The following is a 13,987-nucleotide window of genomic DNA, read 5'->3' as shown; positions in this document are numbered from 1 at the left end:
GGTGAGCTGGCTTGGGGAAGACTGATCTACTGAAAATCTGGAAGAGTAAATACTAGAAGCAAGGAGATCATTAAAAGCCAATTGCATATCAAGCAATATTTGGATTATGGTATATTTTCCTCTGTCATCCTCCTCTAGTGTGTAGATTTCCTCCTCCCCTTTCTCTACACACACCCCTCGCACTCCAAAAATTTTTTTACCATTCCAAAAATTTTTTTAAAGTATCACTTTTTTAAAAAGAGAATCCGTCTGTATTTTAGTGAAGGCTAGCAAGTTTTATTTTCCTTTATTAAAAGTTATAGGAATACCTAAACATATGCATCACTCACATATATAAATTTAAAACAAAGGGTGATATATTATATATATATTATATATATATTATATAATAATATATAACATTATTAGGAAAAGATAAAATGAAATTAAACTGTTATTGAAATAGAAATTAACTCCATAAATCCAAGAGAAGTCTAAAAATAATTATGTTCTTATCTACTGAATGACACTAAACCAATTCTTCTGTTCTCCTAATTTTAATTTTTTAAACCAATGAATTTACAGTAGGAATTTTAAGAAAATTTTTTGAATTTTATAACCTGTCATTCCTTTTGAATGTATCTTAGTTCTGACATTATGCTTTACATTCTTTCAAAACTGAAAAATTCGAAAGAATATAAATTTATTTGTCTTTATAAATCTTTCTAGATCTTTAATAAACTTACTTTAATAAAACATTTATGCCTTTAAACTTATACACTAAGACATGTAAAATAGAAATTTTGAATCATATTCAAAACAGTGCCTTTATACACACATATATGTATGTTTCTATATATGCTAACGTACTTGACATAGGTATGTTATATACAACTCTCATAAAATGCTGTTTACCTATTATTTCTAAAATAATGAAAATGAAATACCACATTCTAAGAAAATACAGAGTTATATATTAAATAACTAGGCAAACTTGACATCTGCTCAACTACCACGTGCATGGCTCTATTGTGGAAATAAAAGTAGATAAAATGATACCTTCCTTTAAAGAATTCAATCTTTAATCCCTGTGGAAAAAAATAACCTGAAAGAATAAAACACTTACTTCTTTATGGTATGCTCCTGCTGCAAATGCTTATCTTGCACACACTTTTCAAACATAACTAATGCATTTTCTCCCTTATTCATTCCATTTGGTAGTCGGTGTTCTTTTGCAAACTCAGTAGATAAGAGCTCAGATTCTATTTCTTCCAACAAATCCTCTGATGTTGAAACATTCTTCATTTTTGAAATAAGTTTCTTGGTGCAGTCTGTATCATAAGGACTTTCTAAATAAGTCTTTTGATTAGCTGCTTCTGTAAATGTAGATGACCTTAATTCTGCCAATATTTGTGTTACTGTTTGTTCTGCTTCATTTGTTTTCAAAACTTGCTTTGTAAAATCTCCACCAGGAAAATTAGCTATTTGTTCAGAATTTTCTGGGCATATGTCTGTTTTAGCACAAGAATCCTCACCTCCACCATGATCTGGAATATAATTTTCCTGTGTTTCAATTTGATTATTGTGTTCACTAGGCTGACATAAAGTTTTATCAAAGTTTAATGACAACAGTTTGGACTCATTTTCTAAGCTGCTGTTTTCATCACCAGAAAACGAATTGCATGAGTCTTCCTTTATTTCAGATGTTTTCTCAATATTTTGATCAGAGGAAATGGAGGCTATGTGCTCTGTTTCTGACATGCTGACTGGCACCAATTCACTTTGCACCTCTTCAAAGCTGTTCCTGATCTTCGTTTTACATCTGAGAAAGTCAAAACATAAACTTTTTTTTTTTAAGTTTTTTTAAACCAAGACCCCATACATATTTGCACACATTCCATGATGTGGAAAAACTAAGGCTGCACATTTTACCACTAATAATTCTTGAAAAATTCTTTCCTTGGGTGAGGGGGGGAAAGAACAAAACAGCTGACCCACGTGAGCCACAACCAGTCAGGTGCTACAAAGGCTCATTCTCTTTCCTCCTTCAGTCCAGTCCTACAACTTCACTTCAGCTGCAGTTTGGCATTCTCCAATCACCCCCATAAGACACTGGGCATGGAATGATACTAATAACAGGAAGATTAGTGCCCAAGAATTGTTTAGAATTTCTTCAGCTCCACAAAGGGAAAAAGACTATCTAAAGAATTTGTAAGAAACTATTGGGGAAATAAGATAGCAATGAAAACACTAGGCAAGGAATTACAAATCAAGATAATAAAACAATGTACATTAACAATGATAAATATTTACTTCAAAAGGAAAACTAAACAATAACAAAACACAGCTACCTATAGCCCAGACACCTAGAGCTGAGCTGAAAGAAGTCAGGGTGTAAAGGATCCCTGGCAGGAATTCATTTTTCACCCAGGGATGCAGGAAGTATCATGGCGATTTCCAAACATTCTCATCAAGAACACACGATGTTCAGTACAACTCAAATGGACCTCATATGCATTGCTTACGTCATAAAAGAAACATTTACAAAACTAATTCAACAATGTTAAAATATATTTTATGCCATTTATGAGGGTTACTAATCTAGCCATTTTCTGAAAATTAGTCAACTTTAAAAATTATCCTGAGACAGAAAAATATAAAACATTCCAGCAATCTTGATGAAGAAGAATTGTCAACTTCTTTTGTCAGACATCAACCAAGCATGTACTGGAGTCATGTGAGGTTGCATAAAAAAGTGGGCAGATCACAGTTTTGAAAGAAACTAGGGAAGAAATACTTCCAGATGTAAGGTGTAAATGGAAAACAGAAAGATTGATATTTGAATAAAAGAAAGATACATGTTTACGTTGGTCTGTGGTGGAGGTGGTGGTCAGAGGATGGTGAAAAAGGGTTAGAGAAGATGGTCAGGTAGAATCCTCAGAATGATATGCAGGAGTGAAGGTTGTTAAGAAGGACGATAAATCATGACAGACTTGTATACCTGATTATACTATAGAATTTCTAGCACCTACTAGGTTTTCAAATATTTGTGGAATTAAAGCAAAGAAGTAATATGAGAAAAGCAGTATTTGAGGACTAGGAACGCAAAAAACGGGAAGAATAATTCTAAGAAAGGAAAAGAAGACCAGCTTGTTTGTTAAATACTCTGGCATCGACTAATACAGACGTTGGCCTTAATACTATAAATTACCTACCTGTAAAACATATTTCCAGACAATCAAACAAATTATCATTATTATCTTGCTGCATATATTGCATACTAAGACAAAGTCCACACTAGCAATAAAGGTTTGGTTTAGGCAATACAAATAAGTGCAGTAACAAAAAGCCTTGTGAGTCTGCTGTATTCCAAATCTAGGACAAAATAAAATAATTCTCAAACAGGGACATTAGCTGCCTACGTTACCTTCCTCAAAGTAACTAATTTTAAGATACAACTTGTGAATGTGTTGCTGCTGAATTTGAAATCTTAATTTAGAAACATCATAACTAGTCAATGCTATGTGATATCTACTGAAGTCAAATTCAGAGCTGACCAAATGTAATGGAAAGCAGATAAAGAATCTATTTAAAAGAGAATGAGTCTACAAGGCATTGTGACTCTCCAGCATAGATAGCAAGTGAAAAAAAAACCTCTCATTTGAGAACTCTTAAGGCTCTTGCCTGTGTACCATGCTTTGCCAACAGAAAAGCATTACACGAACAATCGTTATCTTCTCATCCAGCTTTCATATTCCCCAGGGTTCAGTCCTCAATTTTATTTTCCTTCCCAGAATTCATCCACTTTGATAACTTAAACCAAAAACTCATAGTTGATGCCCACTTTAATTATTTTCATTCCTGTGCTCTTGAGTTACAGATAATGAATTTTCTCTTTGTCTTCACTCTATCTCTACATAAAATAAAATCTCAAATGAATACAGGCACTTCCAATGGCTCAACTCAAAAATGGCTAAATCCAAAATCATAACAATAGCTCCTAAAATTGAGTACCCCCAGATAATCTTTTTTTTATTTCTGTCAATGGTATCATTTTTCTTAGTCATGACTCCTTCCTTTCCTTTAGCCTCATATTCTTTTACTAATTTCATGTCTCCTGCAATCATACCCTCCTTTCTACTGTCACTGTCCCCAGCCTGCAACCCAACCCAGGCCTGATAACTTCCTACCTGGAACACTGAATTGTTGGTTTCTCAGTCTCACTCCATTCCTCCCTCCTGTGTCACCCAACCCAGAGAAGGGGTTGAAGAGTATACCACATTGGCTCTGCCAAAGGGGAACAGGAGCTGCCCTATGAAGCAAGTCCTCAATGGCACAAGGGTCCAGGGAGCTACAACACTGTCCCCCCCCCAAATCCACATATACCACCTCCAGAGACCACCATCAAATACAACCAGATGGACCAGAGTAAGGGCAGACCTATCTCTTCCCTCTTTAAAGTTTCAGAGAGTGAGAACTCTGCCTCCACTGGCTGGTTTTCTTCCCCCAACTCCAAAGGGGCTAGTTAGAGAAAGGAGAGGGAACATATTTTAGAGGCAAAGTACACCTCTTCTTCTTTAATCCAAGCAGCTGGGAACTAACAGCTTCAACACTTCTTTAGGGAGATGATAGAGTTTACGATTAACATTTTTTGTTGCTTTTGTTTTGTAAGCGATTGAAACCTGTCTTAATTTCTGGAATAAGTTTTTTCTGGTTATCAAAAGTGGCAGCAGAAGAGTTATGACATCAAACCAAGACATTGTTGAAGGATTGCACCTCAGAGGGAAGTGGAGGGGATGTGAGCATTTCATGTTTATACCTCAGAGTTGCAATTCCTCAATAAACCAGTTGTAGTATTTTTCCAATCTTCTCTCTCAACACATTCCTAAAATTCTAGTACTTAGCTATAGTATTACACTTCGCCAGGCCCTGACCAGTCTACTCAAGATTCCTCCAAACAATGTGCACATTAACATTTCCATGGCTTTGCTCTAATCTAGAACGTTCTTCCCTTCAGTCTATCCAGAGCCTAATTATATTTGAAGGACATATTCTAAGGCCACATCTTCCTTCAAATTTTCCCTCATGGGAAGTACAAAAATAATCTCTCATGTAAATGAAAACATACTTCATTTATACTCATCAGGTACATAGTGGCAGCCTTCCTTGTGACATTTCTTTTTTTTGTCTGTTTTTTGGTTTTGTTTTGTTTTTGTTTTTCCTTGTGACATTTCTGAACAGCCCTTTAAATGATCTCTTGCAAAGAAGAGGAACCACACTCTGAACTGAATCAAACTTCTTAAATCTCAAGCAATATAATAGTAATAATAAATAGATAAATAAATCTAACAAATATATTCTCTACTACCTTTACAGTCATTCTTGCAAAGGGTGTTCAGTGGTTCTCAGTGAGGGTGGGACTGGGTTTACACAAGGAGCTGGGGTGAGGGGGGTTGAAGGGCATTTAGAGGGTGGGAACCAGGTTGTAAGAAGACTTGTCTTGTGTAAGACAGTACAGAACAACAAAAAGGTCTCATTCTGCTGGATATTCATCTAGGTAAAAAAAAAACAAAACTTTTTATAATTACCTCAGCTTCGACTGTTTTACGTATTATCCTCCTGTAAATTAAAGAAGGCTTTAGTTCAACCTCAAAAGACAAGCACTTTCTATACTGTTGCTCAGTAATATATGCCCATGACCTTTGAAAAAACTCTTCAGATGAACTTGTATCTGAGAATCACTTAACTTGCAAACATAGTTTTCTGATGCTCAAATGAATACTGATTGGAGGCAAAAGGAAAAGGAGAGAAGTTAAAGAAGATTTATGTGTATATATGTAAAAAGCCATCACTAAAGAGTAAATAACTGTACAAGAATGGTGCGGGCGATGGTGAGAGGCCCGCGCACCGCGATGAAGAGTGGCCCCCACTTGCCACAACTGGAGAAAGCCCTTGCACAGAGGCAAAGACCCAATACAGCAAAAATAAATAAATAAATTAATAAACTCCTACCCCCAACATCTAAAAAAAAAAAAAAGAATGGTGCGGGGAGGGGAGCCATGATGAGCTTGATTCTCCACGATTAACCAGGGGAAAAAAGAGTCAGCTGACTCCTCTTGTGGGCCTCCAGTTGGCAATGGTGATGTAGGCCAATTTGGCTGCTGTCCAAGTTTTTTCTTGGGGGTGGGGGTAAAGGGGGTAGTTATCATTAAAGCTACTGAGGATGGAACAGCCTAGAAATTGATTAAAGGGGTAGGACGTAAAACTAGACATTTGTTTACAAGATTGTTTTAATTAAGAAGTGCTTAAAATCAAATTCACACTCATGTATATAGATATAGAGACTACAATTATAGAGTAGAATATCTGTTGCTTTTTTGAGGTAAGAAGTAACACAGGTTATTTGACTTTTTAGCAACTCTTACTCATTAGGGGAAAATACTGTATTTAAATTTAGCAGTCACAAAATTCCTCTTAATTCAAGCACTTTGTTCCCCCCGAGAGTTGTTTCTGTTTCTGACACAGTACTACAGGACCAATTCACACTTCAAAATTGCTTCAGTGGAGTGAGAAGTGGTTTCGCTCTTCCTGGAGCTCGTCAGCTGTAGGCAACTGGTCGAGAAACATTTACTTGCCTTTAAGCCAACCACTATCCACCTTGGATTTTATTCTTAATCAAAGAACTAGCAATTCTACAAAATTATTTCCAAGCAAAAGCCTTATAAATGAAAACACTGTCTTTAACAGCTTTTAGTACTATTTCTTGTTTCTCAGTAAATAGCAGTATAAACAACAACAACAAAAGAACTTAAGCTTACTCAATAAATGCACATACAAATGAATCCAATCCACAGATATTTGGTAATAGAAACATACAAGCCTCATACAAAAGTACCAAGCCAGAAATACATTTCTAAACTAGATATTAATTCATTCATTCACCAAATATGTATTGAGCATGTATTATGTTCAGGCACTGTTCTATGTGTTGGGAACACAGCAGTGAATAAAACAGATATCTCTTCTGGAGATATCTCTCTGGTGCAGTGGACCAACATATAAAATCTATGTTAAATCTTTTGCTCTTGTGTTTACAGTATTTTAATTTGAAGGTCTGTCAGCGTTCCATCAGAAGCTATATAAGATATGCATGAGTGTTTAAGTCCAACAGAAACATGTGACTCAGTTCAGCATAAGTGTTACAACAAACTACAAATTTTAAACTTACAAACTGTATCAAGTCTCAAATAATACCAGCTATAGCTTCTCAAATAATGTCCATTAAGATAAGCAAGTTGAGCCTGTGAGGGCACTCCTGTTCTTCAATATAATGGTTTACTGTCCTCTGAAGGAAAAGTAAGTACATCCAAAGGTCTTTTACACACTCCCCGAATACACTCTGAAAGCAGCATAAACAAAATAATGACCTATCTTTCTGACCAGGTGTAACAAGGTTCTAAAATGGCAATTAAAATCAGAAGCAATTAAAAACTGAGCTGGTTATTTCAAAGAACTCTAGTTTTATCAAGAGGAAGATATATTTGTAAAGTAGTCACATTGTAACTAAGCTTTTGGGTAAAATTTAATATACCGAGTTTCCTTTATGTGAAACATTATTACTTGCTCTTAAAAGTTGTCTTCAGGGCTTCCCTGGTGGCGCAGTGGTTGAAAGTCCGCCTGCCGATGCAGGGGACACGGGTTCGTGCCCCGGTCCGGGAAGATCCCACATGCCGCGGAGCGGCTAGGCCCGTGAGCCATGGCCGCTGAGCCTGCGCGTCCGGAGCCTGTGCTCCGCAACGGGAGAAGCCACAACAGTGAGAGGCCCGCGTACGGCAAAAAAAAAAAAAAAAAAAGTTGTCTTCAGTCCACTAGGTTAAGAAGTATATTATATGAGGCCAAGGTCAATTATCCCTGTAGGGATTTGTTTAGTTTTGCAACCAAGGGTTAGGGCATTGTGAATTTTACAGTGTGTACACTATATCACCAAAAAAAAAAAAAAAAAAAAAAAAAGATGTTGAAAAGACTCAGGGCAATAGATGCAGCAGGATACCCCACCCCACCCCCAATAGTACTAAATCCTGTGACACGAAAACAGAAGACATTACAGTCCATCAGGATTCCAGGAAAAAGAGAATAAGTAGCCACATCATACATCACATTATTAAGTATATGTCATATTATCAGTTTGGCATCTTAGATCCATGCAATTTTATATATCTCTAATAGTAATGTTAAAAACAGAAAAACTTTTAATACAGAAATCTCAGTTTGAAGCTACTTGTACAGAGCTCACCAAATGAACTTTAATGAGTCTAAGAAAACATGAAAAGTATTTTCAGCTAATTTCGCCCCCAAATCTGAAAGCTAAAAAAAGGGGGGGGAGGGTAATTGACCTATAGCTCCCTTTTCAAAAAGGAAGGCTAATAACTTTAAAAAAAATTAAGTTTTAAGTCTGCCTTATATTAAGAAGTTCTGGTTAGTGTTTAAATTTTGAAGCCACCTTTGGCCTGGGCTTGGTTAATTTGGTACAATGCAGTTTACCAAAAAATTAAATTATTCATCAGCTATTACATAATCATCCCTGAAGCAGACTAACAGTTCCTGGGCTTGCTTAATTTGGTACAGTGTAGTTTACCAAAAAATTAAATTACTCATCAGCTACGACATAATCATCCCTGAAGTAGACTAACAGTTCATGTGCCTTAATGAATGACAACTATACTCACAATCCAATCAATACTTTGCTGGGTTTGATTTCCACTTTGTGTCTATTACCCCTTCATGCCAATACTTTTTCTTTTGTTTACTTCTTAGCCCAAATAGATTTTTAAAATCTCAGTAGCTGAGAAATAAAGTTCAAAGGTGACGTTTGCAATAATATGATAAGATTACAGGGTTAATTTGCAAATTTAAATGATCTATGCTCCCAAGATTGCCCTGAAACGACACTGAGCATAACATTCCCAACACTGCAAGCCGTGTGACATGTTTATGAGAAATTCAAGAATCAGCTTTAATTATTTAAAGCCAGAGATAAGGGATAAAAGAAAGACTTAAATTTTACTGAAAGAAAAGAAACAGAACTTCAGGTTAAGGAGTCTTACTTTAACATGAAACTGTTAAATGAATTTGAAAAACTAGCACAAATTAGGGAAAGATGATTCCCTTCAAAGGGAAAGATGATTTTTCTAAATCTCTTAATAAAGGCTGCTTCAACCTATCATCTCTTCCTAAAGAGTAAGTATACTTCACTGTTTTACCTTCATTCCAGGATGTCAGCATGTAGCTGTAAATAGATGGTTTTAAAATGAATATAATAAGTAATCATTATCAGCTATGCTGTTACTGTACAGCATCAAAGAACAACTCTTTAGTTTATGGTTGAAGGAACTAAAAGGTTAGAGTGGTTACTGTGCTACACCACTCCTTTCCTGTGAGCAACAAACAAGACTCTGAAATACCAATGAAACTATAAGGAATCTCCACTGTTTAAGGAAACCTGAGTTTATATCCAGGTATTAAGAATTAGACAAGGTCTTAAAAAGAATAAAACCAATATAAACACCATCCAGGCATTTCCAGGCAGAATCTTCAGTAATTATGCATGCTTGCCTATTACAATGTAATATGGAGTTTTAATTCTTTATACTGCAAGATTTGTTAATCACTCAATACTGTCACTGAATTTAAAATAAAAGGAAAAGACCAAAAAAAAAAAAAAAAAAAAAAAAAAGAACGAGGCCAATCATCACTGTTTTCTATTTCTGTAGTGATGGATAAAGAATTGGAAAGTAGCTGTACAGAGACGAGCAGACTTTATACACAAGCAGATAGTTCAGTTTTACTATCAATAATCTCTTGAACCTTAACCTTTTCCACATACTGCAAATATGACGGTGTAGTTAGTAGTTGGGAAGGCTACACCCACTACTACCTACTACCATACCTAAACACTTAATAGATTTTTCTTTTTGAGTGACTACCAACACACCTCTTGAAGCACTTCCACTGATTTGCCGCACAATTTCCTTAGAAAAACTCCCAACCTATCATTTCGGAAAAAATAACAAAGCTAGGCATCAAAAGTACGTTCGTTACACACGCATACACGGAGAAAACTGCCAAATGCCTGGGGCTGCATGGCCTTCTAAACAACGCTCCTAGGTAACAAGATTATCATGTCAAAGGTAATCCAAATGTTCCAAATCCAGGCCTCTTTCCTCTAAACAATATCAAAATGTAAATATTAGCTCAAGTTATTAAACTGTTAACAGCCAAGCAATAATTACACCTGTTCCCCAAGACTGCTACTAGGGAACATGTAGAAGGGGTTTTACCATTTTACAAGTTTGACAGAGGCTCAAATCTGAAGCATGATCCTTACCAACCAAGGTTTATCAAATGCCTTGATGTCCTTGGAAAAAAGGCAACATAAACACCAAGAACGATTTCTCTCATATCCACAATCCCAAAGAATCGTCTCTAAATTACTTAAAATCACAGTAATGGAAGTGTTTGGAAGAGAGTTTAAAAAGTCGCCAACAGTCAACATAAAACACGAACACAGCGAACTTGGAGAGGAAAGGAGCAATAGGCGACTGAGTCTATGAGGGATGGCCGAGCAGGTAGGGCTTAGCTACAGTTCGCATTAGGAGACGGGGCAAGCGGCCCAAGTTCCGCCGCTCTTTAGGCACCGCTCTGGAGGCGCGGCCCTCACGGCCCCCGGCGACCCCTCGGTCGCTTCCTGCCCCGGCGCTCGGGACTGAGGGAGGGAGGCAGGGAGAGGAGGGGATTCCGAACTCCTTCCCCCAGCGCTCGCCTCGCCCCCTCGAGAAGCCAGGCAGGGAGCCGCCCCGGGACCTGCAGGACTGCGCGGAAGGTGGGCAACCGCCGCGCCGCCACCGCGACTCCCCGGCCCGCCCCTGGCATCCCTCACGCACTTACCCCACTTCTTCGAGCCTTAGGCCACACCCCTAAAGAGGCCATTGGAATTCCCGCGTAGGGGCCAACTTCTCCATAAGGGGGTCCAGCAGAACAGGAAGTGTTGGGGGGGAAGTGTGGGGGGGGAGGGGGGCAGCGGCGAGGAACAGGGCCGACACCACGCTCCCTCCGCCGCGACTTCCCCAAGCCCCCGCGGAGCTGACACATCAACAAAGATGGCGGCGACGCTGAAGCCGGCCCCGCTACAGCTGAGGGGGCGGGGCTACCTGGAGGAGCCAATCAGCGCGGCGCGGGCGGCGTGACGCAACGCCTCTTGGTGCTTGGGTAACCTGTCTGCAGTGGGCGGGGCCGGCGCAGCGCTGTCTCCTACCCCGGGAGCGCCTGGCACGACAGTTAGGCTTGCTGGGCAGCCCCCTCCCAATTCCCGGCCGACCCGGCGAACCGGCTCTCCCGCCTCTAGTCCCGTCCTTCCTCACGCCCCTTCCCGGCCCAAGCAGATTATTGCTTCCTGTAGAACGCGCTCCTTGGACATGATCCCTCTGAACCCTTTGGCCCTTATCCTAGTCAGGGACATAAAGTTATAAAAATGAGAATTCAAAATTGTGACTTACAAGCTTTGATGTGTAATTCTTGCACCTGACGTGGGCGGCGTCAGCAGGAGCAGCCTACCTGCCCGTCAGACAGTTCATCTCTGGGAGAGGTTCTGGGGGTTTCCAGAACACCACGTGGCCCCTACTGCCATTGTTTAATAATAAACTGTTGGTGCCTCGTCTCCTGTACTGCACTGTGAGCCTTGAGCGCTGGAAGTGTCCTCATCCCAGCACGCAGCGTGGGGGTTGACATGCTGGAGCTGCTCAATAATTAGCAAAAAACTTTCAAAAGTGTACTGGGGGCGGGGGTGGGTGGGTGGGTGGAGGTTGTGTATTCAATATAGTTGCCTAATCGCGTCCTGAGAAGTAAGGTGAGCAGTTTCAGTCTGGAGGGTTTGCAAACCTACTCTGTCCGGCTAAGTGCTGTTCTTTAAGATATCTTATGTACAACTGAGTGAATATAGTTGATTCTGACAAGTCAATTCAAGAGTTTATAAAGCAAAACTTCTTTTTCAGTTAAACTTCTTTGATACTAACTGCTGGCAAACACACACCCACACACACCCACACCCACACCCACACCCACACCCCAAAAACAAAAAAACCCAAAAAACAAAACCAAAAAACAAACCCCACTTTAAAAAATTCAACATTTTGTAACTCTGTTCCTCTTTCCTTTCAACAGGAAATGGCACCTCCCACCTTAAATGAAGATACTGATTAAAGCACATTATGCAGTGAAAGTGTGACAGTAAAGAAATTATTTGGCTTTTTTTGTTGTTGTTGGCTGTGTTGGGTCTTTGTTGCTGTGCGTGGGTTTTCTCTAGTTGCTGAGAGAGGGGGCTACTCTTCCTTGCCACACGTGGACTTCTCATTATGGTGGCTTCTCTTGTGGAGCACAGTTTCTAGGCGTGCAGGCTTCAGTAGTTGTGGCACGTGGGCTCAGTAGTTGTGGCTCACGGGCTCTAGAGCACAAGCTCAGTGGTTGCAGCACACGGGCTATGCGGGATCTTCCTGGAGCAGGGCTCGAACCCGTGTCCCCTGCATTGGCAGGGGGATTCTTAACCACTGTGCCACCAGGGTAGTCCCAAGAAATGATTTGACTTTTAAACAATAAATTGACCAAATATTCCTACTGAGATGTTATTCCAAGAGGGAAAAATTAAAAAAGAATCTTTAAGCTTTTTCAGTGTGCATATTGTCAGTAATAACATTCATACTGTTATTTCTGAAATATGTTAGTATAAAGCGTATATGTAATCCTTGGGAACCAAGATTTTCAGTATTGGAGAAAGGAAATACACATATAAAAATCAAAGAAATTAAGTAAAAACACTTCAACCCTAAATTTGAATTTAGAAATATCAGTATGAACTCATGGCACATTTCATTTCCATTAAAAAAAATGCTGTCCACTGGAAAGGCCTAGAACAATGATCAACCCAATGCACACCCCTATTCTCCTATCATCTCTAAATATAATTTCCCACTAAAAGTCACCTGGGATACTCAGAGCTCAAGGGCTAAACCTACATCTGGGGCAAGAAATGTACAAGAAAGCCTAGGACATTTTGGTTGTATCAGAAAGCAAAGAAGAAAGCAAAGATCATAGGAGTTGTGTCAAAAAGACTCAGGAGCCAATTCAAAGGTGTTCCCACTGGTCAAAGATAGGACAATTTTAGCATTCAAAAATAACAGCAATAGAGATACATCTACCAGGTTAAAAATCAATGAGTGTTGATTTTTTAAAATGTCATTAGTCACCTTTGGAGGATGCCAAGGAATCATCACATTCTGAAAACTGATAAAAGAATAAAGCATCCTACCTTTTCTGTTACAAACTGAATCTCAGTCAAGTAGTTGATGTGAGAAAGTTCTTTATAGAATTTCACGTGACAAATGCAGAGGAACAGATAGACTATCACCATTTTGGAAACCCTAGTGAAATAACGTATCCAGGTAATGATCATCAGTGAATCCAGAATCATTAGATGAAAAGCTGACGGGAAACTTTACAGTGCATGGATAGGTCTGACAACATTAGAACCTGCTAAGTTAATTTTAATATCCCCCAAAGAGAAAGGACTAGATATTAAGTGTCTTCTGATGTGGAGCAATAGAGGAACACAACACCACCTGTGAAGTATTCTTGCTAGAGAGGATGTAATCAACAAAATTGTGAGAAAAACTGCAGTTACTTCAATACATAAGCTGCGAGAAATCTCTTTTTAAAATACATCACTGAATGCAAATGTAGGATCTGATTTGACCATACCAACCGTTAAAAATCATTTGAGACTATCTGGAAATTTTCAATACTAATTTGATGACATTAGGAAATTATTTTTAAAGGTGTGATACATTTTGGTGATGTTTTTTAACAGTCATAATCTTTTAAAAATACATCCTTAAATATATATGGATGTAAAGATTCAATATCCCAGAAAGTAAGAACGTGCTCAAAAAAATAAAAACAA

At 38.6% G+C, this 13,987-nt stretch overlaps 1 protein-coding gene across 1 annotated transcript in view; it reads right to left on the bottom strand.

Annotated features, from left to right (window-relative positions):
• Nucleotides 1-11,037, bottom strand: part of CCDC186 (coiled-coil domain containing 186) — a 47,865-nt gene extending 36,828 nt beyond the window's left edge. Inside the window, exons 1-2 of the mRNA XM_060099220.1 lie at nucleotides 10,924-11,037; nucleotides 1,106-1,801 (exon numbers count right to left, since the gene is read on the bottom strand). Of these exons, the coding sequence (XP_059955203.1) occupies nucleotides 1,106-1,740 (635 nt within the window). The 5' untranslated portion in view covers nucleotides 1,741-1,801; nucleotides 10,924-11,037. The remainder of the gene's footprint in view (nucleotides 1-1,105; nucleotides 1,802-10,923) is intronic.
• Nucleotides 11,038-13,987: the final 2,950 nt, after the last annotated feature.

This window comes from Mesoplodon densirostris, chromosome 1 (assembly GCF_025265405.1).
Source record: "Mesoplodon densirostris isolate mMesDen1 chromosome 1, mMesDen1 primary haplotype, whole genome shotgun sequence".
NCBI classification, from domain to species: Eukaryota; Metazoa; Chordata; class Mammalia; order Artiodactyla; family Ziphiidae; genus Mesoplodon; species Mesoplodon densirostris.
The sequence above is the reverse complement of the archived record's forward strand: the minus strand, read 5'-3'. Positions and strand labels throughout refer to the sequence as shown.